Source organism: Mercenaria mercenaria, chromosome 8, assembly GCF_021730395.1.
Source record: "Mercenaria mercenaria strain notata chromosome 8, MADL_Memer_1, whole genome shotgun sequence".
Lineage (NCBI taxonomy): Eukaryota > Metazoa > Mollusca > Bivalvia > Venerida > Veneridae > Mercenaria > Mercenaria mercenaria.
This window is the reverse complement of record NC_069368.1, coordinates 27,788,975-27,811,863: the sequence shown is the minus strand read 5'-3', so window position 1 is coordinate 27,811,863 and position 22,889 is coordinate 27,788,975. Positions and strand designations below refer to the sequence as shown.

Genomic DNA, 22,889 nt, shown 5'->3' with positions numbered 1-22,889 from the left:
TAGTACCAAAGTTATGTCCAAAAAATAAGTCTGTCAAAACATTTAAGTATGAAAGGGGCATAATTTGGTCAAAAATACAAATTATGGTTATGGGGATTGTTACCACACATGCAAATGATGATGATAAAGATACATTTTAAGTTTCAAGTCATTATCTTATAGTGTTCTAAAGTTATATCCAGAAAGCAAAGATTGCCAAAACACTTTAAGTATGAAAGGGGTATAATTCTGTCAAAAGTACAATTAGAGTTATGGGGATTGTAACCACACATGATGATTATAAAGAAAGTCATTATCTTTTAAAGTACCAAAGATATGTCTATAAACAAAGCTTTCGAAAAAATAACATGAAAATAATTCCAAGTATAACACCTTGGTGACCTTGACCTTGGGTATAATGGGCCAAGCCCCTGCACATACTTTGTTTAAATGCTGGACAATGTTTATATGAAGTTACAGTAAGATATAAGCAATAGTAACAAAGATATGACAGAAAGACAAAGGTTGCTTAGAAAGTATAACACCTTGGTGACCTTGACCTTGTGTATAATGGGCCCAGCCCATGCACATACTTTGTTTGTATGACAGACAATGTTTTTGTGAAGTTATAGTAAGATATAAGCAATAGCAACAAAGAAAACAAAGATTGCCGAAAACATTAACCAAGAAAGCACACGCCAACGCAGACGCCGGGCTGAGTAGAATAGCTCCCCCATTCTCCAAGTAGTGGAGCTAAAAACAAGAAGCTGCGTTTTTGAAACGCAAATTCATACCCTTCGGGTGTATGACAAAATATTTTTTTTTTTTGAGGTTTTAAGTTTAAAGGTGAAGATCATATGAAGGTCAATGTCATCTTTATATAGGCTAGTTTGTAGGTCTTGTCACAAGGTTTGTTGCAAGTTTCAACTAAATAGAGTCATTTATGCAACTTGTAGGACTGTCACTACTACTAATGCTCATTAAGGTGTAAAGTATAAAGGCGAAGGTCATATCAGGGTCAAAGTCATCTATTCATTTGTCATTTTCAAGGTATTACCACATGGTTTGTTTTATTACAACTTTGAATTAAATTAGGTCATTCCTGTGGGTTGTAGGGCCAAAAATATTGTTTATTACGATTTTAAGTTTGAAGGTGAAGATCATATTTGGGTCAAGGTCATTTATATATTGGTCTGTTTGCATGTCTTGCCACATAGTTGTTGAGAGCGAACATAAACAAAATTGGGTCATAAATGTCGGCTGTAGGCAATCATATTCATACAGAGACAGACGAACAGAAAATAGGACTGTAAAATCGTTATATTCCCCGGGGCATAATTTTGTTTTTAGTTTTAAGGCCACTTTCACCTTGACATCTGATTTACTGACCACAAAATAATAGAGGTCATCTACTGACCACACCAAAGGCTAGACAAGCACAGGAACTGACATATGGACTGGCTGACCAACAAGATTTAAAAACTTTACCCCCTCTCATTTAAAGGGGTATAGTGGGGTCTAATTTATATTCGACTCCCAGGAGTGATTTTCTCCCCTAGCGCTACATCAATTATCACCTTCACAAAAACCAAGTTATCATGAAAATTACAAGACAATTGAAAAACAAGAGCTGTCCGTAAGACTGCCAAGCTCGACTATTCGAAATATTGTCACAGAAGCAGGAAATTATTACCCAAAATGTTAAATATCAAAAGAGTTTTAAGTTCAAAAGGGGACATAATTTGACCAAAATACATATCAGAGTTATGGGACTTGATGCTATCAACTAGTTTTATAACCCCGAAGAAACATGTTAAGTTTCAATTCAATATCTGCATTAGTTTTGGGGATAGTAACTTGCATGTAAAACTTTAACCAGAATTTTCTAAGTCCAAAAGGGGGCATTATTTGCTCAAAATACATGTTAAGAGTTATGAAACTTGACCCAATGAGGCTGGTAATTGACCTAGAAAAAGAATAAATAAGTTTCAAAGCTATATGCCTTTTGGTAATAGCTGTATGTACTTGCATGCAAAACTTTAACCAGGATTTTCTAAGTCCAAAAGGGGGCATAATTTGCCCAAAATACATGTCAGAGTTATGGAACTTGGTGCTATCAACTAGTTTTATAACCCCAAAGACACACGTGAAGTTTCAATTTAATATCTGTAGTAGTTTTGGAGATAGTTACTTGCATGTAAAACTTTAACCAGGATTTTCTAAGTCCAAAAGGGGGCATAATTTGGCCAAAATATATGTCAGAGTTATGGGACTTGACCCAGTGAGGTAGGTAATTGATCTAGAAAAAGAAAAAATAAGTTTCAAATCTATATGCCCTTTAGTAATAGCTGTATGTACTTGCACGCAAAACTTTAACAAGAATTTTCTAAGTCCAAAAGGGGGCATAATTTGGCCAAAATGAAGGTCAGAGTTATGGGACTTGGTGCTATCAACTAGTTTTTTAACCCCGAAGACACATGTGAAGTTTCAATTCAATATCTGCATTAGTTTTGGAGATAGTAACTTGCATGTAAAACTTTAACCAGAATTTTCTAAGTCCAAAAGGGGGCATAATTTGCTCAAAATACATGTTAGAGTTATGGAACTTGACCCAGTGAGGTTGGTAATTGACCTAGAAAAAGAATAAATAAGTTTCAAAGCTATATGCCTTTAAATGATAGCTGTATGTACTTGCATGCAAAAACTTAACCAAGGTGTGACGCCGACGCCGACACCGACGCCGACGCCAGGGTGAGTAGAATAGCTAGACTATTCTTCGAATAGTCGAGCTAAAAAATTGAAACATTTTCATATTTTCAATTTTATTTTTTTATTTCATCTTCAATATAAGCCTTAAATCTCTTAAATACACAAAATAATTTCAATAACTAAAATCTTTAAAATCTTGGATGGCAAAGGTTTCTGTACTGGAAGGGGACACTACTCCACAGGAGACTGAATTAAAAGAATAACCACTATTGTACAAACTTTTGAAATAGGGAAGCAAAAAGGTGAAATTATAGATTATTACAGTCAAACTTCGTTCGCTAGAACTCAGATAATGGGTACACCCTCCTCCCCTCAAGCTCATCATCAGTTTTATGCAAAATCCAAGTATAACTTATTTTGTTTATTTATTTGGGTTTTATGGCGCACCAACACAGTATAGGTTATATGCACCAAACAGGACTACAAATTTTGGTTTCACATCTCATTTAAATCGAAACAAAAACATGAGATATGGAATCAAAATTTGCATACCAGCTGGAATCACATAGTTACAGCAAAACCAAGCGTTAAGACCCTATTAGTGGCCTCTTACAATCATGCAAGGGTAAGGCAGCGGTTCCAATTCTTTTCATACACAGATCGTCCCAGAACCATTTTGTCCGATGCTTCGAACATCTACGTCAAGTTTGAGTGAACGAGGTTCGACTGCATCTGTCAATTCATATAACATTCATTTATTACAATATGAATGTACTACATTTAACAGATATATCATGAATTTTGCACCAAATATTCCCACTATTTACAGCAATAAAAATCAGTAACAAATTGCAGTTCTTTACAATATAAATAATAACATTCTTATATGGACTTACTGGCGAGGCAAATGATCAAAATGCCATATGCATACAGTATAGGTTATACAGTGAAAAACAGGACTAAAAAGTTTAGTTTCACATCTCATTTACATTGAATCAAAACATGAGGTATGAAATTTAAACTTTTATACCTGCATGAAACACAGAGGTATAGCAAACCCATATCTCACTAGTTGCCATTTAAAATCAAGCAAAGATAAGACAGTGGTTCTAATTCTTCTCATACAGAAGTTGTCCCAGAGTCAAATGGGACTAAACAAAACAAAAAGTTGTTCCAAACAATATTCTCTTTGATTGGTTTTCTCAAAAAACTCAATACTGTAAAAAAAAAAATGGCAGCCATTTTGTTTCCATGGCAACTTTAAACAAAATGGTGGATTTAATCTTGAATTAGTTCAATGCGGTGAAAGAATTTAAAAAAATGGCAATAAAGATGTTATTGAAATAGTGCAGTCATTTTGTTTTAAGCAAAATAGCAATTTACCTTATTTCTAAATATTTATCAAATGATAAATGATGAATTTCATGTTAGCAGCCAGATACTAATTGGAAGGAACTATAATTGTGCATTATGTTCAATCACCAAGAAATAATGAAAAAAGTAATATTGAAAGTCATATTTGATAGATAAATATTTAAAAAGTGTATCAATGATGTCATAAACAACAAAAATTATGTCCATAATATCAATCATTTTTTCTGTAATGTTCAGCTTTGCAAATAAACATCCAATTTAAAAAAAAAATATTTCGGCATTGCATACGGTATGAAGTGATGGTTTCAAATAAAAATCCAACTTTTAATTAGGTGTTCCTTTTCCTTCAAATGTCACAGCAAGCCAATCTGTAATTTTTAAAGGCATTCAACAAATGTCTGATCTTTAATAAAACGTCTATCATATGTTTGTTATATATAATATGTACAATATCACAGCCCAAAAATATACATGGCAACCATTTATACAAAACAAGTACTATGGAATCATTAATTTTCGTTGGCGACTAATTTTTGTTGAGGATTTATTTTCAAAGTTTAGTCGATCCACAAAATTCAATCTTTTAATCCCAAAGAAGCTTAAAATATTTCTGTATCATTTAATGTTCGAAGATCTATATCCAGGAATTCATAAATGTTCAAAAATCTATATTCACGAAGCAACATTCCCATCAAATAGCTGTTTTGGCGAAAACCACGAAATTAAGTGCCCACGAAATTAAAATAATTTCACAGTAATTCACGAAAAAGGCTTTTAATACAAATACACAGGATAAAACATTTATGACTGACTGAAATCTCTCCCTATCAGAGAAAAACCTGCAGCTTTTTGCATTAGTTCTCTACTTCAGTTTCTTATAATGGAACAAATTCATTATACAGAATCCCATTAGGCATTCTCATCACTTGGTAGCTAAGTGTGTGTAGTACTAACTAATACCAAAAGGGCCACTGCCAGAGTTTTGTCAAATTTCCAAAAAAAAATCTGAAAAAGCATTTGATTGTAAATTAATCGTAAACACAAAAACATTAATGAGATCTAAGCCTCATGTGTGTGCAGAAACCCTTTGAAGATATTTATTTCAACACCATTTGAACCATACATATGTACATATATGTATCACCTTAAAGGAGGAAAAGATAAATCTAACATTAAACCTATTCTTAAAGATATACAATGCCCATTTTTTCAGCAAAATTGTTTATTTTTATATTACTCACTTTAAATGTTGAATTCAAATGACTAAACTGTGTTTGTAGAGATACATTCACAATGCAATGTCATGTATAACAGTCTTTGTTAAATAAACTCCCAGTTTTTTATGGTTATACAGGACATATTTTTACTTTGCTTAACTATGCATGTTTGAAGTATGCACACTTTAAAACATAACACACCATGCAGTTTATACAAACGTACATTTTAATTTTATGTTTACACAGATGCTATTAAGTCCCTGTTCGTATTTTTAGGTACATATATGTATTTGGGTCTAATATATCTTTAAAGAAGTTCTGTACTTCGGGCTATTTGGACATTCTATTTGTCATTATTATTGAATAGCAAAAAGTGAACATATCAAAACTAGACATAACACAGCTTATTGTAAAACATGTTAAGTAGATCATGTCACACCAACCAAAACAAGCACCTGGTTTTAGGTACGTTAACTGTCCAAAGTTGATACCACTAAAAAGTACTCCAGTAATCACCGTAACTCCTTATGCACCAAAAACAGCTGATTGTTGTTTAACATCATACCCTGTACTAAGTTTGACCCCCAAAACTACAACTATATACAAATTATCATTTTATATTACAACAAGCTAAGTGTTTTAACTTCTTTAATTTTGTTTTAAGTAAAAAAATTCCGACACCAATCAAATTTTCATCATGACCTTCCACCTATGTCATGGAAATCACATCATAAGGCCAGTTTTCGGGGAATTCCAAAGTATTTCTTTGTTTTGCTGGTCAATCTACCTAACCAGTGACATACTGTCTCCAGTCAAGTCGCCAAGGAAAACATATACGCCTTGCCCGGGGATTGAGCTAGCAATCTCGTGACTCGTAGTCTTTTGCTCTGGCTGCTAAGCAAGCTGGGTGGGGTTTTCCCAAACATAGTCCTTATAAAAAGGTTTGACTGTTATCTGCTAAACATACACTGTCATCAAAGTCTGGTTTACACCTCACTACGCGTAGACTGGGTCTTTGACTCTGTGTATGACTGTAAACTTGAAGCATAAATTAAAATCTGCATGTAAAAATATCAATGGAAGCACAAATCGCAACATGCATTGGTCCTAATTCATTATTTTTTTGCTTTCACACAAAACTGAACATATTATTTCTTGCCAACTTAAAAATAAAACTTATCCTAGCATATCTTACGTAAGTACTTCACTCATACCATCTTTTCAACACTACTCTAAACAAAGACAAGGCATTACATGAAAAGTATGACAAAATACAATTTTATTGTAGGTTTTTATAAAACCATGCACAAAACAAGAGCTGTCACTAATGGTGACAAATGCCCCCGCAGCGCCTTGACCTTTGACCTGGTGACCTTGACCTTTGACCCAAAAGTCAATAGGGGTCGTGTAAACAATAAGTACTATCAGCATGTGAAGTTTAGTCCTGCATGCAGTGTTTCGCGAGTAAAGTGACTTCATGCAAAAAGTTAACATTGGCCCCTGTGACCTTGACCTTTGACCTGGTGACTCCAGTCAGTAGGGGTCGTGTACTCAATAAGTACTATCAGCATGTGAAATTTGAAGGTCCTGGGTGCAGTGGTTCGCGAGTAAAGAGCCTTCTTGCAAAAAGTTAACATTGGCTCCTGTGACCTTGACCTTTGACCTGGTGACCCCTAAGTCAGTAGGGGTCGTGAACTCAATAAGTACTATCAGCAAGTGAAGTTTGAAGGTCCTGGGTGCAGTCGTTTGTGAGTCAAGTGCCTTCATGCAAAGTTAACATTGGCCCCTGTGACCTTGACCTTTGACCTGGTGACCCCTAAGTCAGTAGGGGTTGTGTACTCAATAAGTACTATCAGCACGTGAAGTTTAAAGGTCCTGGGTGCAGTGGTTTGCAGGTACGGTAAAGTGCCTTCATGCAAAAAGTTAACATTGGCCCCTGTGACCTTGACCTTTGACCCGGTGACCCCAAAGTCAGTAGGGGTCGTGTACTCAATAAGTACTATCAGCATGTGAAGTTTGAAGGTCCTGGGTGCAGTCATTCACGAGTAAAGCGCCTTCATGCTGAAGTTAACGTTGGCCTTCATGGGGCATAAAACGTTAACGTTGGCCTTCGGGGGCATAAAAAAGGACTAGTCTTGTAGTCCACACAACTGAGCTATCTTACTGAAAACCTGTTTCAAACCAAGTAAACATTTTAAGCCCTGGAAAGCTGGCTATATACAGTATAGCACATGCACCAACTCGTAATCTCACAATTAAACTTATCAATCACAAAAGAACCACTAAGGGTATATCATTGTCATACCTTAAATTTCTATACAAAAACGTTTTCTGATGTAATCCATTCATGTAGGAAGCTCTATCAGTATAACACTAATGTGAAAAAAAAAAAAAAGTATATTTCTATCTCACAAACTTATCAAAAGTAACTGATCCTCTAGCAATATTTGTAACACTATAACATCTTAATGAATTCAACAGCACAGAACAAATCTTGGTATTTCTTACAAAGAAGTTTAATTTAAGAAAAAAATCTTGCTGTTTTCCAATATAATCTATACTTAGTAGATAATTTTGTATCAACTTTTCGCATTCATACAAGTAAATGCTATCTTTAAAATACAACTTCCATAATAACAAAACTTGGTGTTTAATTATAACCTAATTTCCCGCGTTATAATAGCGTGTTTTTTTTTTCAGGACACAAACATAGTCGGAAGTCTTTGTTTATACATGTAAGCAAGCGATTTTGCCGCCAAATATAGAGATTCACGTCTACTGACTCCCACAATGCCATTCTGCCAATCTACGTGGCCAATGTGCGGTAATTCCTCCTCGACAATCTGTCCGATAGTGACTGCTAGCCCGGACCATCTAAGTGGATAGTCTTTAGCAGTTCGATCCTGTGCCTTGAGGATGTACTCAGCGGGTATGGGCGAAGGTTGGGAGAATGTCTGCAGGTCAATCCTGTGTTGAGGATCCTGCAGAATGAGACAGCTTAGTTCGTACCATCTGTAAATGTAAAAGAAATACTCAGTCATAAAGTTATGTTAGAGCTTAAGAATAAAGTAGTTTGTCTATCACTGTGTCAACCCTTATGAAAGGGTCAGCCAGTGACTTTTGAGACATCTACATAAATTAAACAGCATTATTTCCGAATTCCTATTCTCATATTGTCAGGCAGCAAGCTGGTAGACAACTGTTAACTTTTTATCTAACTAGCGGGTGGCACACCAATCTGTCTCTCTTCAGTAACAAGATCTTAATATCAATATCGTATCTATTCCAGAGACACCTCGAGAGCAAACACCTCTACAACAGCAGGTGTTGGCTCTATTTTTTCAACTGTAAACAAACATGTTTGAAGTTGGAAAACTGTCTAAACCTATGTATGTGTTGTTCCCATATTTAAGGGGTAGTTCTGGGTGTCAAAGAACTGCACACTATGCACGGGAATCTATTTTTCTGTATCAGAAAACAATCATAGAAAATTGTGCTCTTCAATGCAACAATTTCTGTGAAACAAACATATTTATGTCTCCCTGAGCTGTATTCTATCCACAGAAATTGCACTAACAGAAAAACTAGCTAAATATAATCTCCTACCTATCTGGTAACATTTCAACTATAAATCCCTCAATGGACACCACTGGTTGATCATCTGGTATATTTTCTGTCTGTCGAAGGTTCTGAATCCGTTCCTGTGCACCCTTCAACCCTGCTGTGAACCCAACCGGCTGTGCTGCAGTAGTAGCTTGGCTTTCCTATACAGATACATTATGTCAGTTTACTGATTTAAACCTATGTAAGTTCAACACATATATTAAGAGTCCGGAACAACCTGTGATATCAAAATGTCAATATTCCTACTATTTTGTGTTGCGTTATTATAAGATTCTTTCACTGGTGGTAAGTGCAGATGAGGAAATCTGGCTCGAGTGTAACAAGGCTCTGCAGAGTTACCGTGTAAAATAGCTTATTTAGAGCCAAAATGTCCATCTACACTTTTCACCAATGATTGAATCTTTTTCTTGCATGTCATATCCAACAAATAATAAAAATAATAAATGATTTTGTTATAGGACTTTTTTCTTTTTCTTACAACAGCCCTTAAAAAGCGTGGGAAGTTTACGTCTGTAAACAGGAAGTAAGTCAAGACGTTACAAAGACAAACGCAACATAATAGTTCCGGTTCTGTTTTATCATCTGCAGTGAAAAGTTATGTTTTTTCCATAAACATGCATTTTTTGAATAGGGAAATATACTGTTAGAAACAAAGAGGAACTATCAAGCTATTTGATTTTTATGCGGTTTTACGTAAAATCATTATAATTACTACATGAATCTGCCACAAAGATGTAGTTCGTTATATGTCATTTAGAGCACAAAAGTCTTCTTACACCCACTGAAATCCTAGTCTGGTATGCAAGAATACATAATAAAACATGCATCATGTCATTGTTTTCATTTTGCATCATTTTGATAAATTGTCTTTGCAATGTGATATAGCATACCACATGTTTATTTTGTAATGTTATATATCTTGTACCCTATGTTTATTTTATGTTATGTATCTTGTACCATATGTTTATTTCAAAATGTGGTAAACCTTATTTGGTATGTTTGTTATACTTCTATAAGAGCTGATCACTATGACCCCTAAAAGTAGAGGGATCATCATCCTGTAAAGTCTGAAAGCTATAGCCATTGACTGATAAATGGAAATCACCATTTCTCAATACGCCCCGTGCATAAAAATTAGCATAGAACTACTTTACGCAAAAAATGAAAAATGTATTGCATAAAAATGTGCATACAAGAGGGCCATGATGGCCCTATATCGCTCATCTGAGTACCATTGCTCTTAATAATAAGATCAAGTTTTGACATAAATCACAAAGGCATACAATTTAAATATCATCAGGATAAATATTTTCTTGTAACAGTCCCTTTTGACCTATGGGTCACGTACTAGTCAGGGCCAATCTCCATATCAAGTTTGAGGGTGCTAGGCTCAGATGTTGCTTTTTTGTACTAGCATGACTATTCCTTAACCTGGAAGACTTAAATAACATTTAAAACCAATCTCATTAGATGCTGCTGAGGTATATTCATTTACATTAAATAAAGGGAGGTAATTTGTCATAAATTCAGTCAAAAGTTATCTACCCTGATTGTCCGAGTCCATCTGATGGTATAAATGACATTATAAATCAGTATCTTCATTGGTTACCGAGATATACACATTTTAATTTGAAACAAAGGGAAGCAATCTGACATAAAATCAGTCCATAGTTACCTACCCTGATTGTCTCAGTCCAACTTATGACAATAATAAAATTTCAAATGAGTCCTTTAAATACTTACTGAGATTAATCCATTTTTATTAAAATCAGGGGAGGTAATCATGCATTGGTATATGCATGTAAAAGATACAGAGTACAAGCCTAAACAACAATATATTAGAAAAGTAAGTAAAAGTAGAAATTTCTTACCATTTAAGACATAAATAACGTTTCAAACCAATCTTATTAGAAGCTGCTAGGTATATTCATTTACATAAAAATAAAGGAAGGTAATTTGTCATAAATTCAGTCAATATATATCTTCACTGATTGTCCAAGTCCATCTGATGGCATAAATGAAATTTCTGATCAGTATCTTCATTAGTTACGGAGATATTCCCATTTTAATTTGAAATAAAGAGAGGTGATTTGACATAAAATCAGTCCATAGTTATCTACCCTGATTGTCTGAGTCCAACTAATGACAATAATGAAATTTCGAATGAGTCCTATAAGTACTTACTGATATAAATCCATTTTGATTAAAATCAGGGGAGGAAATCAGATATAAAACTAGAGATGCTTTTGAGAAAAGCGCATGTCTCCCACAACTGCCCCTATGAAAAATGTCTAGTTTCTCTAGATGGTTTAGACGAGTGGATCAAATTAGATGGTCTGGACGAGTGGATCCAAGCAGTAATTCAAGTGCCATAATTCAAAAGTGCCTGGGCAGATTTGGCTAGTTATCGAACTTGGCTGAGGTCTTATGGTCAAACACATTTTGTTCAAGTTTAGTGAAGATCTGATGAGAAATGTTTGACTTAGAGAGCGGACAAGAGTAAAAAGACTGATTTTTCTTTAATTCAAGGGCCGTAACTCCAAAATGCCTGGAACGATTTGGCTAGTTATCAAAGCTGGCCGAGGTCTCATGGTAAAACACATTTTAATCAAGTTTGGTGAAGATCAGATGAGAAATGTTCGACTTAAGAGTGCGGACAAGAGAAAAAAGGCCAATTTTTCAGTAATTCAAGGGCCGTAACTCCAAAATGCCTGGATTGATTTGGCTAGTTATCGAACTTGGCCGAGGTCTCATGGTCAAACACATTTTGTGTAAGTTTGGTGTGGGCAAGAGTCAAAAGGCCATTTTTGGAAATTCAAGGGCCATAACTCCAATACGCCTACATTGATTTGGCTAGTTATCGAACTTGGCCAAGTTTTTATTGTCAGACACATTTTGTGTAAGTTTGGTGAAAATCGGATGAGAAATGTTCGTCTTAGAGTGCGGACAATCTTTGTGACAGACAGACAAACTGGAGTAAATCAATATGTCTCCCACACCACTGTGTGGTGGGAGACATAATAACTCCAGAACCTATGATTGGATCTGAAAGATTTATCATGGAATCCAAGATTTATTGTTGTTGAAGATATTTTGCAAGTTTGTATCAAATCAAACCATAAATGAAGTCTCTAATAAATTATATGGCTGCAAAAGCCAAAATAGCAAATTTTGGACCTTTAAGGGGCCATTACTCTGGAACCCATGATGGGATCTGGCCAGTTTGCAAAAGGAACCAAGATATTATGCCAATACAAGTTGTGTGCAAAACATTTCTGATTAAAGTTGATTGCAAAATGTTGTCTCTATCGTGTTCACAAGCAAAAAATAGCAAATTTTGGCCCTTTAAGAGACCATAACTCTGAAACCAATAATGGGATCTGGCCAGTTTTTGAAAGGAACCGAGATATTATGCCAGTACAAGTTGTGTGCAGGTATTATTAAAGTTGATTGCAAAATGTGGTCTCTATCATGTTCACAAGCCAAAAATAGCAAATTTTGGCCCTTTAAGGGGCCATAACTCTGGAACCCATGATGGGATCTGGCCAGTTTTCGAAAGAAACTGAGATATTATGCCCATACAAGTTGAGTGCAAGTTTGATTAAAATCAAATACAAAATGTGGTCTATATCGTGTTCACAAGGAAATTGTGGACAGACGGACGGACGATGGACAACGGAAGAAGGGTGATCACAAAAGCTCACCCTGTCACTACGTGACAGGTGAGCTAAAACAAGAAGATAAATTTACCCTTCCAAGAACAGAGGCTCTACCAAACACATTCTGAAAAGCTTCTCTTATAGCACTAACTTTAGATTCTTTAGTTGACGTTACTAGAATACATACACCACCTCCAGAACCTAAAATATTCAAGACACAAAATATATATGCAATGATCAACACTTTTATCAAATGCAATAACAAGAGAAGGTTGGAACAAAAAATATGTCTAAAAGATCCATAGAAAGTTAGACATTATTTCTATTTTGTACATCTATAAAAGATATGTTGTTGTAGAAACCTGATGATGCTCGCAAAAATGGCTTTGTCACATAACATGCTTTGTATAATATAGCTACTTTTAGAAGTGTCCCAAAGAACTATAGTCACATAATATGCTTTGCTATATATAACTACTTTTAGAAGTGTACCAAATAACTGTTTGGAATTTTTCTATTTAACCTTAAGGTTTAGCAGTGTATCACAGAACAACAGATTTTTTGAACGAATGAACAGCATCTTGACACACAACTTATCTGTCCAATACATGTTTTACTGTTCTGTCCCACAGAGTTGGATACTTAAAATATTCTGAATGAGTTGTCCCCCCTTTAAATAAGAATGCCATTTGTAAAGAAATAAATGTAAACAATTGTCAAAAACGATGTTTTACCTAGTTATGTAAAGTTTAAACACTCGTACGATGTTGCAAATGCATCAAAACAAAAACGTGTAACAGCTTTTAAACAAGAGGACCATGATGGTCCTGAATCGCTCACCTCTTCCCATATGACCCAGTTTTGAGTATGACGTTATTTTTTCTATTATCTGACATAGTGACCTAGTTTTTGAGCTCATGTGACCCAGTTTTGAACTTGACCTAGATATTATCAAGATAAAAATTCTGACCAATTTTCATGAAGATCCATTGAAAAATATGGACTCTAGAGAGGTCAAAAGATTTTAATAATTTTAGACCTACTGACCTAGTTTTTGACCGCAGTTGACCCAGTTTCAAATTTAACTTAGATATCATCAAGATGAACATTCAGACCAACTTTCATACAGATCCCATGAAAAGTATGGCCTCTAGAGAGGTCACAAGGTTTTTTTATTATTTGACCTACTGACCTAGTTTTTTAAGGCATGTGACCCAGTTTCAAACTTGACCTAGATATCATCAAGACGAACATTCTGACCAATTTTTATGTAGATCCATTCACAAATATGGTCTCTAGAGAGGTCACAAGGTTTTTCTATTTTTAGACCTAATGACCTAGTTTTTGACCGCACATGACCCTGTTTCGAACTGGACCTAGATATCATCAAGATGAACATTCAGACCAATTTTCATACAGATCCCATGAAAAATATGGCCTTTAGAGAGGTCACAAGGTTTTTCTATTATTTGACCTACTGACCTAGTTTTTGACGGCACGTGACCCACTTTCAAACTTGAACTAGATATCATCAAGATGAACATTCAGACCAATTTTCATACAGATCCCATGAAAAATATGGCCTCTAGAGAGGTCACAAGGTTTTTCTATTATTTGACCTACTGACCTAGTTTTTGACCGCACATGACCCACTTTCGAACTTGGCCTAGATATCATCAAGGTGAACATTCTGGCCAATTTTCATGAAGATCTCATGAAATATATGGCCTCTAGAGAGGTCACAAGGTTTTTCTATTTTTAGACCTACTGACCTAGTTTTTGACCGCACATGACCCAGTTTCGAACTTGACCTAGATATCATCAAGATGAATATTCAGACCAACTTACATACATATCCCATGAAAAATATGGCCTCTAGAGAGGTCACAAGGTTTTTCTATCATTTGGCCTACTGACCTAGTTTTTGACGGCACGTGACCCAGTTTCGAACTTGACCTAGATATTATCAAGGTGAACGTTCTCACTAATTTTTATGAAGATCTTGTGAAATATATGACCTCTAGAGAGGTCACAAGGTTTTTCTATTTTTAGACCTACTGACCTAGTTTTTGATGGCACGTGACCAAGTTTCAAACTTGACCTAGATATCATCAAGGTGAACATTCTGACCAAGTTTTATGAAAATTTTGTGAAATATATGGCCTCTAGAGAGGTCACAAGGTTTTTCTATTTTTAGACCTACTGACCTAGTTTTTGAAGGCACGTGACCCAGTTTCGAACTTGACCTAGATATCATCAAGATGAACATTCTGACCAACTTTCATAAAGATCCCATGAAAAATGTGACCTCTAGAGTGGTCACAAGCAAAAGTTTACGGATGCACGCACGCACGGACGCACGACGGACGACGGACACCGCGCGATCACAAAAGCTCACCTTGTCACTTTGTGACAGGTGAGCTAAAAATGGTGTTTTTAAACTTGCTAAACTGTCCAGAAGTGTGGCCCCATTCATGCAGTCCCTTTCCGGAATTCAATATATATATATCAGTAAATTGACAATGGTTTTGTAGAATAATATAAAAGTTTTATATGCTGTTAAATTTTCAGGTAAAACAATGCTTTCTTTCTATGATTTGATGACGTTCGAACTTTTTTCTCCGAAACATGGACCTATACCTTAAGTCTTATATATCATTCCCCTTCCAGACCTTCACACCCACTGACAAATATAAAGAATTTCCGTGTTTTCTTAATATTAAAGCCCAATGCTTACAAAACTAGGTGTAATTACCCCTATTGTTTGGATAACTGTATAATGTATAATGGGATCCTCTTAATTTTGAAACAATAGACCATTAATGGCATGAAAAATAAAAATCCTACACTTATACATGGTGAATATATGTGTATAACATTGCCAACTTTTTAGAAGACATTACACGAGTGTCCATTCATACTGAATTTATCAAACGAGTTGAATAAAATCATAAAATGCAAGGCTCTGCCAATTTTATTCCACGGCTACTAAACGCTAGCGCCACCACCAAATTGTGGTGATAAGGAAAAGAGCTATCGACATTTCCGTGGTGCAGCTATCGCCCGTTTCTACATGTAAGCACGTAAGTAAAATTTATATTTTATCTTATATTTTTATTGATAGAACTTTTTTCGAAAATCGGAGAATGTAGTTCCGTGTAACAACACTTTTGCTACATGTTGGCTGTGATTTCATTAAAATAATATGCAAATTGTGGTGTCAGGAGCTTTTCTCCTGAATCTGACAGTGGCACATTTTCATATCGGCCAGTATTCGAACAACATTCCGATGAATAGACACACTGTAAGAACATACCTGCGCATGCAAATGGTGTAGAAATGATAAATAAATATATACGCACACACCATGAATAATAGAATCTCGGGTTAGAAGAAATATACCAGGATTTTTAAAAGTGGTGGCGCTATAACTCTAGTGATGGCGCTATACAGTAGTGGTGGCGCTGTTACAGCATTCAATAATACGAACTGCTGACGCATCGGAACAAAACAAACACCAATATTCTCTAATAAATAATTTTCCTGCAAGGAATTATGTTATTAAAGAAAGAAAAACACGATCATAGTTTATTTACATTTACGAAACTTTCTCTATCCAAGAAAAAAAAGAACAAAATACTCACAGACCCTTGGGACTCTTGTAGTCAAAGTAAATATTTTCCTTTGTTTAAATGTTAATGTAGAATTATTTCTAACCTTTAAATATTCTACTTAAATACAAACGTAAGTTTACTTTAAAATTCAGGTTGTGCCCAGGAAATAATTGAAGATAGTGTAGAATTTATTAGTTATATTAAGATTCTGAAAGTTACTTTGCTTTGTTTTTATACATCGTTTGCATGTCATTGTAAACAAAAGACCTTACTTTCACAATTCTTTCTGAAAAGCGAGTACAGTACATTTTCAGTTCCAATCGATTAAATATGATTAATCAATAAAGCTTAGATATACAATCTCAATTCATATACATGTAGATTATTTTGCGATCATGTAGAGGTTACTACATGTATTTTGTTGAGTAACATCGATTATTGTAGAAATTTCCGTGGCTTGTAGACAGACATTTTCATATATTAAAATTGAATATATCAGCCACTAATCATATACAACAGCGCCACCACTACTGTATAGCGCCACCACTTGAGTGATAGCGCCACCACTTTCAAAAGTAGTCGTGTTTTAATTTTTTACTGTGTTTTTCATAATTCTTTGATGTATGGGAATACGTGTAATTCAATTCTACACCATTTGCATGAGCAGGTATGTTCTTATAGTGTGTCTAATCATCGGAATTGTGTTCAAATGTTGGCCGATATGAAAATATGCCACTGTCAGATTCGGGAGAAAAGCTCCTGGCACCACAACTTGCATAATATTTTAATGAAATTACAGCTAACCTGTAGTAAAAGTGTTGTTACACGGAACTACATTCTCCGATTTTCGGAAAAAGTTCTATCAATGAAAATATAAGATAAAATATAAATTTTACTCACGTGTTTACAAGTAGAAACGGGCGATAGCTGCACCACGGAAATGTCGATAGCTCTTTTCCTTATCACCACAATTTGGTGGTGGCGCTAGCGTTTAGTAGCCGTGTATTCAACGAGTTTAATAAATTCAATTTGGAAAAACACAAATGAGCCGCGCCATGAGAAAACCAACATAGTGGCTTTGCGACCAGCATGGATCCAGACCAGCCTGCGCATCCGCGCAGTCTGGTCTGGATCCATGCTGTTCGCTTTCAAAGCCTATTGCAATCAGAGAAACTGTTAGCGAACAGCACAGATCCTGACCAGACTGCGTGGATGCGCAGGCTGGTCTGGATCCATGCTGGTCGCAAAGCCACTATGCTGGTTTTCTCATGGCGCGGCTCAAATGTAATATTCTTTCTATCACATAATATATAAGCTTTTCTTGCTGAAGCATCAAAACTTTTTCTCAACCTATTGTATTATATAGACCAGAATTTGACCAACGTCTCCTATACTTAAAACGAATGCAACGTCAAAGCTTTATTACACTAGTGTAATGCCTAATTTATGTAATGGCTTTATTTCACTTCTGAGATGTCAAAACATGCGATAAAATGATTGACAGACTTACGTATAACCTCCTTCATGCCAGGGTCAAGTGTTGTGATCATAGATTCCATAGAAGACTTAGTTTTCTCCACAACTTTTGACAGCATCTTGTTTCCGGAGATCCAACTGAACAGACCACTATTCTGTGCTTGTGGTTCACTGGAATCAATCTCCATCTCTGGTACATTTATTGCTGAACTCGCCTCATAGGGTGTCATCTGTGGACCTTTCAAATAAATTTTTAATATCACTGACATTTTTTTTTTCTCTTTGTTTTTAGTTGTTTTCTACAGTTTTTCAGTTATGTAATGGTAGGTAGCTGACTTTATCTAGCCAGTGTCCCCGAGCACTGTACCAGTACTAACCTATTCTCCACACGTAACTGCCAATTTCTCTACATGCATCAGAGGTGGAGTATGAATAGATTTCATATATTAAAATACATTCAAACTGTCACTGAAAATTCCACGTTTACTACATGTGTATTTTGGTAAGTACCTGTATCATTTTAAAATGATTAAAAAATGATTTTTTAAGAACAGAATATTAAATACAAAATGTACCAGACACTGTTTTGTACACTAAGTGCGAGTCCTTGGACTCTTAAGTCCTTGCAATACTTGACCGGTCATCAACACACATTTAAAATATTTGAAATGAGATGCATGTACATCTGATTGTTTTTCTCAATCTTTTGACTATATCATATCTATTTATATCATTAGATATCATATATCATATCTATTTATATCATTAATATCGAGAAATCAGAGAAAAGCCAATTATGTATAAGGTTGTACATAATAAAAGTGTTTTTGACTGTTGATTTGTTTTTTAATGATCATTACAATAAACAAGAGTAACTAGAGAAGTACTGGTAATTTCCAGGAAACTATGTAATTGGTTAGTACTGGTACTAAATTGCCAGGAAATATGGTTAATCATTAAGATGGTAGTGAACTGTGTAGACTACCACTGGAACAAATGTCATGACTTGAGATGGAACTTGTTGTCAAAGATCAGTTCAACAACTTCTGCAATTGTGTGATTTATTTCAAAGCAAAATAAAGTATTTTCTCCAATACTATGGGTATATAACTGATAAAATTGCTATTGAAAGATGATGTCAGATGGTGTGAAAATGGCCCAAAATGCAGGAAATCGCGCGCTCAATTTCAAAATTTTCTGGGGGACCAGGCCCTCATTCTTCAGCACCCAGCCCTTTTTCAAGTCTAGATACAACGCTATACCTCTAAATGTTTCATTTTCAAGGATATACACAAAGAATCCAGGCCTTTTTTTCATCATTTTGGGAAGGCCAACAACACCAGTGGAATTGGGAAAATGCTCTCAGATATTGTCTTTTAAATTGGGAAATTTGCAAATTACCAAAATCTATGTAAAGATACTTTTTTTGTAAAATATCAAAGGATTGTATTTCAGTAATTGTTCAAAAGTATAACTGTTATTTTAATAACCAAAATATACATAACAATTAGCAAAACTATTTTTAAAACAGCAAAAATCCTAAAAGGTAACACTTATTTGGGAACTTTAAATTCAGAATTGGGGAAAAAACATACTTTTTTGCTTGGGATTACCTCCTTTTACCAATGGTAGATTTACAGGGGTAAACAGTCCTAGAATCAATGTACGTCACTAATGTAAAACTTGCATGGCTAAAAGTTCACTGTATTTTAAATTGGCATTATCAGAATATTACAAAATTTCATCTCTTGCAAAATTTTCTAACATAAGTTCTAATAGTACATTTGTATTTCACTACAATGACAAAACCCTGGTCTGGGTTTGATGTAGGACTAAATCCCCCACCCCTGCCCAGACATTAAGTATTTTTGCTCAATCTGACAAAGTCAGACAAATCCCTCCTTTTAATTTGAAAAAAACTGTAAAGTTAAAGGAAAATGAGCCGAAATGAAAAAAAGTACCATTTTTAAAATGACAACTTCCGATTCTAAACATATAGAAGTGAAAGTCTGGATATAGTTGGACAAAATAAGCAGTCAGATGGGGGAGGAGGGATTTTGTCTGTATTCAAGAGGGTTTAAGCCACACCATGGCTTCTTAACATGAAAAAGTTACATATTATCTAATTGCAGGGTTTCAAACCCACTGCGATACTTGAAACATGATTAGAAGTGAGTGTCCTTAACCACTCAGCCACAAAGGCCCTTTTACCATTCCGTACTTATTAAACAGAGAGCTCCACTCATTGCATATACGTACCTGGAGGTGTAACTTGTTGCAGACTAACTGGCGGGGATATTGGCGATGTTTTAGGTGTTGACTGCGGTACCTGTGACCCTGGGCTGGATACAGTATTCACTACACCAGCAGAGGACCCTCCTGTACTGGCAATTTGTGGACTGCCTGGGATGACAGGACTGGATGTTGGTGTCTGTGACATGAACGATGGAAGAGGTGATGGTGGAGATAATGCCGACGATGATCCTAAAATGGAACAATAACATTTTTTTTACTTTACGGCAGCAAACCACTTCCTGAAATATAAAGGTATCTTTCAAACAATTGACTATTTAAATACAAGATTTTTAAGTTCATTCATTAGGTCAGTACCAATGACAGACCACTGCCTATTGATCTGTTTACATTTGCAATATCACTAAAAAGTAAAATGTTTACATGTGTAAGACAACTGACTGGTTAACTGTTTACTTGTGCTAGACTACAGACCTAAGCATTGTTTGTCTGAGTTAGACAGCTGACCCACATAACAACTGTTTACTTTTATAAGACTTTTGACTGACAAATTTTTACTAGTGCCAGACTGTTGACAGTGTGAACTGTTTACAAGTCACAAAATACTGTCTGATGGTTTTCTTTTCTATCGGTGCCAGACTATAAATTTGCTTGTGAACTGTTTACATGTATCTGCACCAGACTGCCAAACAATGATCAGTTCATCTTTGCCATACAATCGACTGATGAACTATTTACCTGTGACAAACTAGTAACTGGTGAACTTTTTATCAGCCCCAACCTGTTTTATCTCTAACCAACTTTTGACTGATGAAGTTAAACTGTGACTGACTTAAGTGACTTGTGAACTTTTTATCAGCCCAACACTGTTGACGGGTGAACTGTTTATGTGTGAGACTATTGTATACATACATTGAACTGTTTCTCTGTCTCAGCCTATACTGGCTGGTGAACCGTTTACATGAGACGGTCTATAAACCCGAGAATTGTTTACCTGTGAATGACTATTAAATGATTAACATACAGATGACTGGTGAACTGTTACCTGTGCCTGACTGTTGACTGGTGAACTGTTTTTCAGCAATAACTGCCTCCTCCTTGTCTACCAACTCGGCCGACTCATCAGATGATTCTTCTGCCATCATGTTTTAACAATGTGTATTCTGTAAATGAAAGCAACATAGTCTTTTTAATGTAAGGAAAAAGCATGAACAAATAATTGTTCAAATAACAGCCAATTTCACATAACGTATATCTGGTTTTTTCCCGTATGACAAATTTCATGATTTTGGCATTAATTTAATTTTAGCGAATCTGATTTTAGTGAATTTGTTATACCCGACTCTTATTTTAGCATTACTTCTGCTGGCAAAGGAACATTACTCTATTTGTTTGAGAACTATGACGCTATGTACCAGTATGTACTGTCGCCTGGATATACTCTGTTTTCTTATTATTTGCGCAGTTACTAAACATGTTCTACAAATAAAAGGCATATATAGCGTTGCCAGTTTATTGTCGTTTTTATAATTTACAGGTTCCAATTTTCCTATCGGTTAATTGTAGACAGGTAAGTACCCTGTATTTCACACTTATTGCCTTGACTCACCTTATTGTTTACCTGCTCATTGTTAAACTGCCTATGTTTGTACACCTGTGTTTAAGCTCTGAATTAACCTTTTATTGGACAAACAGTAAAAGAAAAAGTTCAACATAGACATGTTTACTGTGCGTGTGTATTGCTCTGTATGTATTTATGGGTATAAAAGGTAAAGACTAAAGTGGCTCAAGATTTAATTACCAGTATATTCAAGTTTGCATGCCATCAGGCTCAAGTATTTAGATCTGAACTTAGCTCACTCGGTCACTAAAGATTGTTGATTTACTGAAAACGTTTAACGCTTAGTATAGGATGTGTAACACAAAACTGCAATAGGGTAGGATGTGTAACACAAAACTGCCATAGCCTAGGAATAACCACCTGCGGGCTTTTCATAATTCGTACGGGAGAGCCGTAGGAATAGACGTCTGCGGGCTTTTCACTTTTCTTACAGGAGAGCCGTAAAAATAGCCTGCGAGGCTATTCCTACGGGACCGTAAGAATAGCCGCTTCCTTTTCAAAACCATAGGCATAGCCAAGCCGGGCAAGTATCCCAGGATACCTTTAATGTCAACTTTTATGTCAACTTTTGTAATTTGCATTTCTCTTTCACATGTCTGTTGATATTGATATAACTATTCTTCTTAATCTGCGACAGTCGCTATAATTGGTCAAACGTATATCAGCAAATAAGAGGCTTGGGTTAAATCATAACTTGAATCTTTATCCGAAATTTCACATATCCGAATCACTTCCCATTTCAAATTGGATGACAGAAATCTGATCGAAGCTGCCGAGATTAATAAGCATGAAACGCGGAAAGAAAATCGTAATTTAGTATAACAGTGATTATTTACAGTTATTCAGTGGTAAATACTCGTCAAAGACACAGTTTTCCAAATTGCAAACAGTTTATTATTTTTACCTCTGTGACGTCACACTCAGCCACGTATAATCACAACGGGCATTCGGTTGTACGAGGCTAACCGCAACAGACCGACTATCAATAGTCTAACTGGTCTATGCATAACTGATTAATTACACGTTGTATTAGATCTATGTCATTTGACTGACTTAATTAATTGATTGGGTGATATCCTCCATTAAATAGTGATATCTTAAGATAAAAGTTGTTTTAATGATATCACTAATTATTTTTAAGATATCACTATATATGTATTTTCTGATGTCGTTTACACTACAAATGTTTAAAAAGATAATAAAACTATTATAGGCTGTACAGTAGTAAACACATTTGCTATATGTTCTACATAGCCTAAAATCATGGAGGTAATAGGTAATATATTACCTCCATGATAAAATTAACAATCTTCTGAGAGCTGTAATTAACACATAGCCAAGCCCATTTAAAAAAATTTTTTTA

General features: G+C 35.3%; 1 protein-coding gene across 2 annotated transcripts; it reads right to left on the bottom strand.

Moving 5' to 3' along the window:
• Nucleotides 1-4,609: 4,609 nt before the first annotated feature.
• Nucleotides 4,610-22,464, bottom strand: LOC123566710 (protein PRRC1-A-like). Of its 2 annotated transcripts, none has more exons than XM_045361029.2 (7): nucleotides 22,431-22,464; nucleotides 20,951-21,068; nucleotides 19,912-20,136; nucleotides 17,687-17,890; nucleotides 12,654-12,763; nucleotides 8,886-9,043; nucleotides 4,610-8,291 (listed from the first exon to the last, which is right to left on the bottom strand). In XM_045361029.2, exons 2-7 carry the CDS (start codon nucleotides 21,048-21,050, stop codon nucleotides 7,976-7,978), a joined length of 1,113 nt encoding a protein of 370 aa, XP_045216964.2. In that variant the 5' UTR covers nucleotides 21,051-21,068; nucleotides 22,431-22,464; the 3' UTR covers nucleotides 4,610-7,975. The 2 variants fall into 2 exon arrangements, with proteins under 2 accessions (XP_045216964.2, XP_045216965.2); XM_045361030.2 differs by having other exon boundaries at nucleotides 22,363-22,444.
• Nucleotides 22,465-22,889: the final 425 nt, after the last annotated feature.

Coding starts and splice junctions, on each gene's coding strand:
- LOC123566710 (XM_045361029.2), bottom strand. CDS start 21,050: ATGATGGCAGAAGAATCATCTGATGAGTCGGCCGAGTTGGTAGACAAG. Junction 20,137..20,950: donor CAGTCAACAGTCAGGCACAG/GTAACAGTTCAC, acceptor GTTCCATTTTAG/GATCATCGTCGGCATTATCT. Junction 9,044..12,653: donor GAGCCTCTGTTCTTGGAAGG/GTAAATTTATCT, acceptor GTATCTGTATAG/GAAAGCCAAGCTACTACTGC.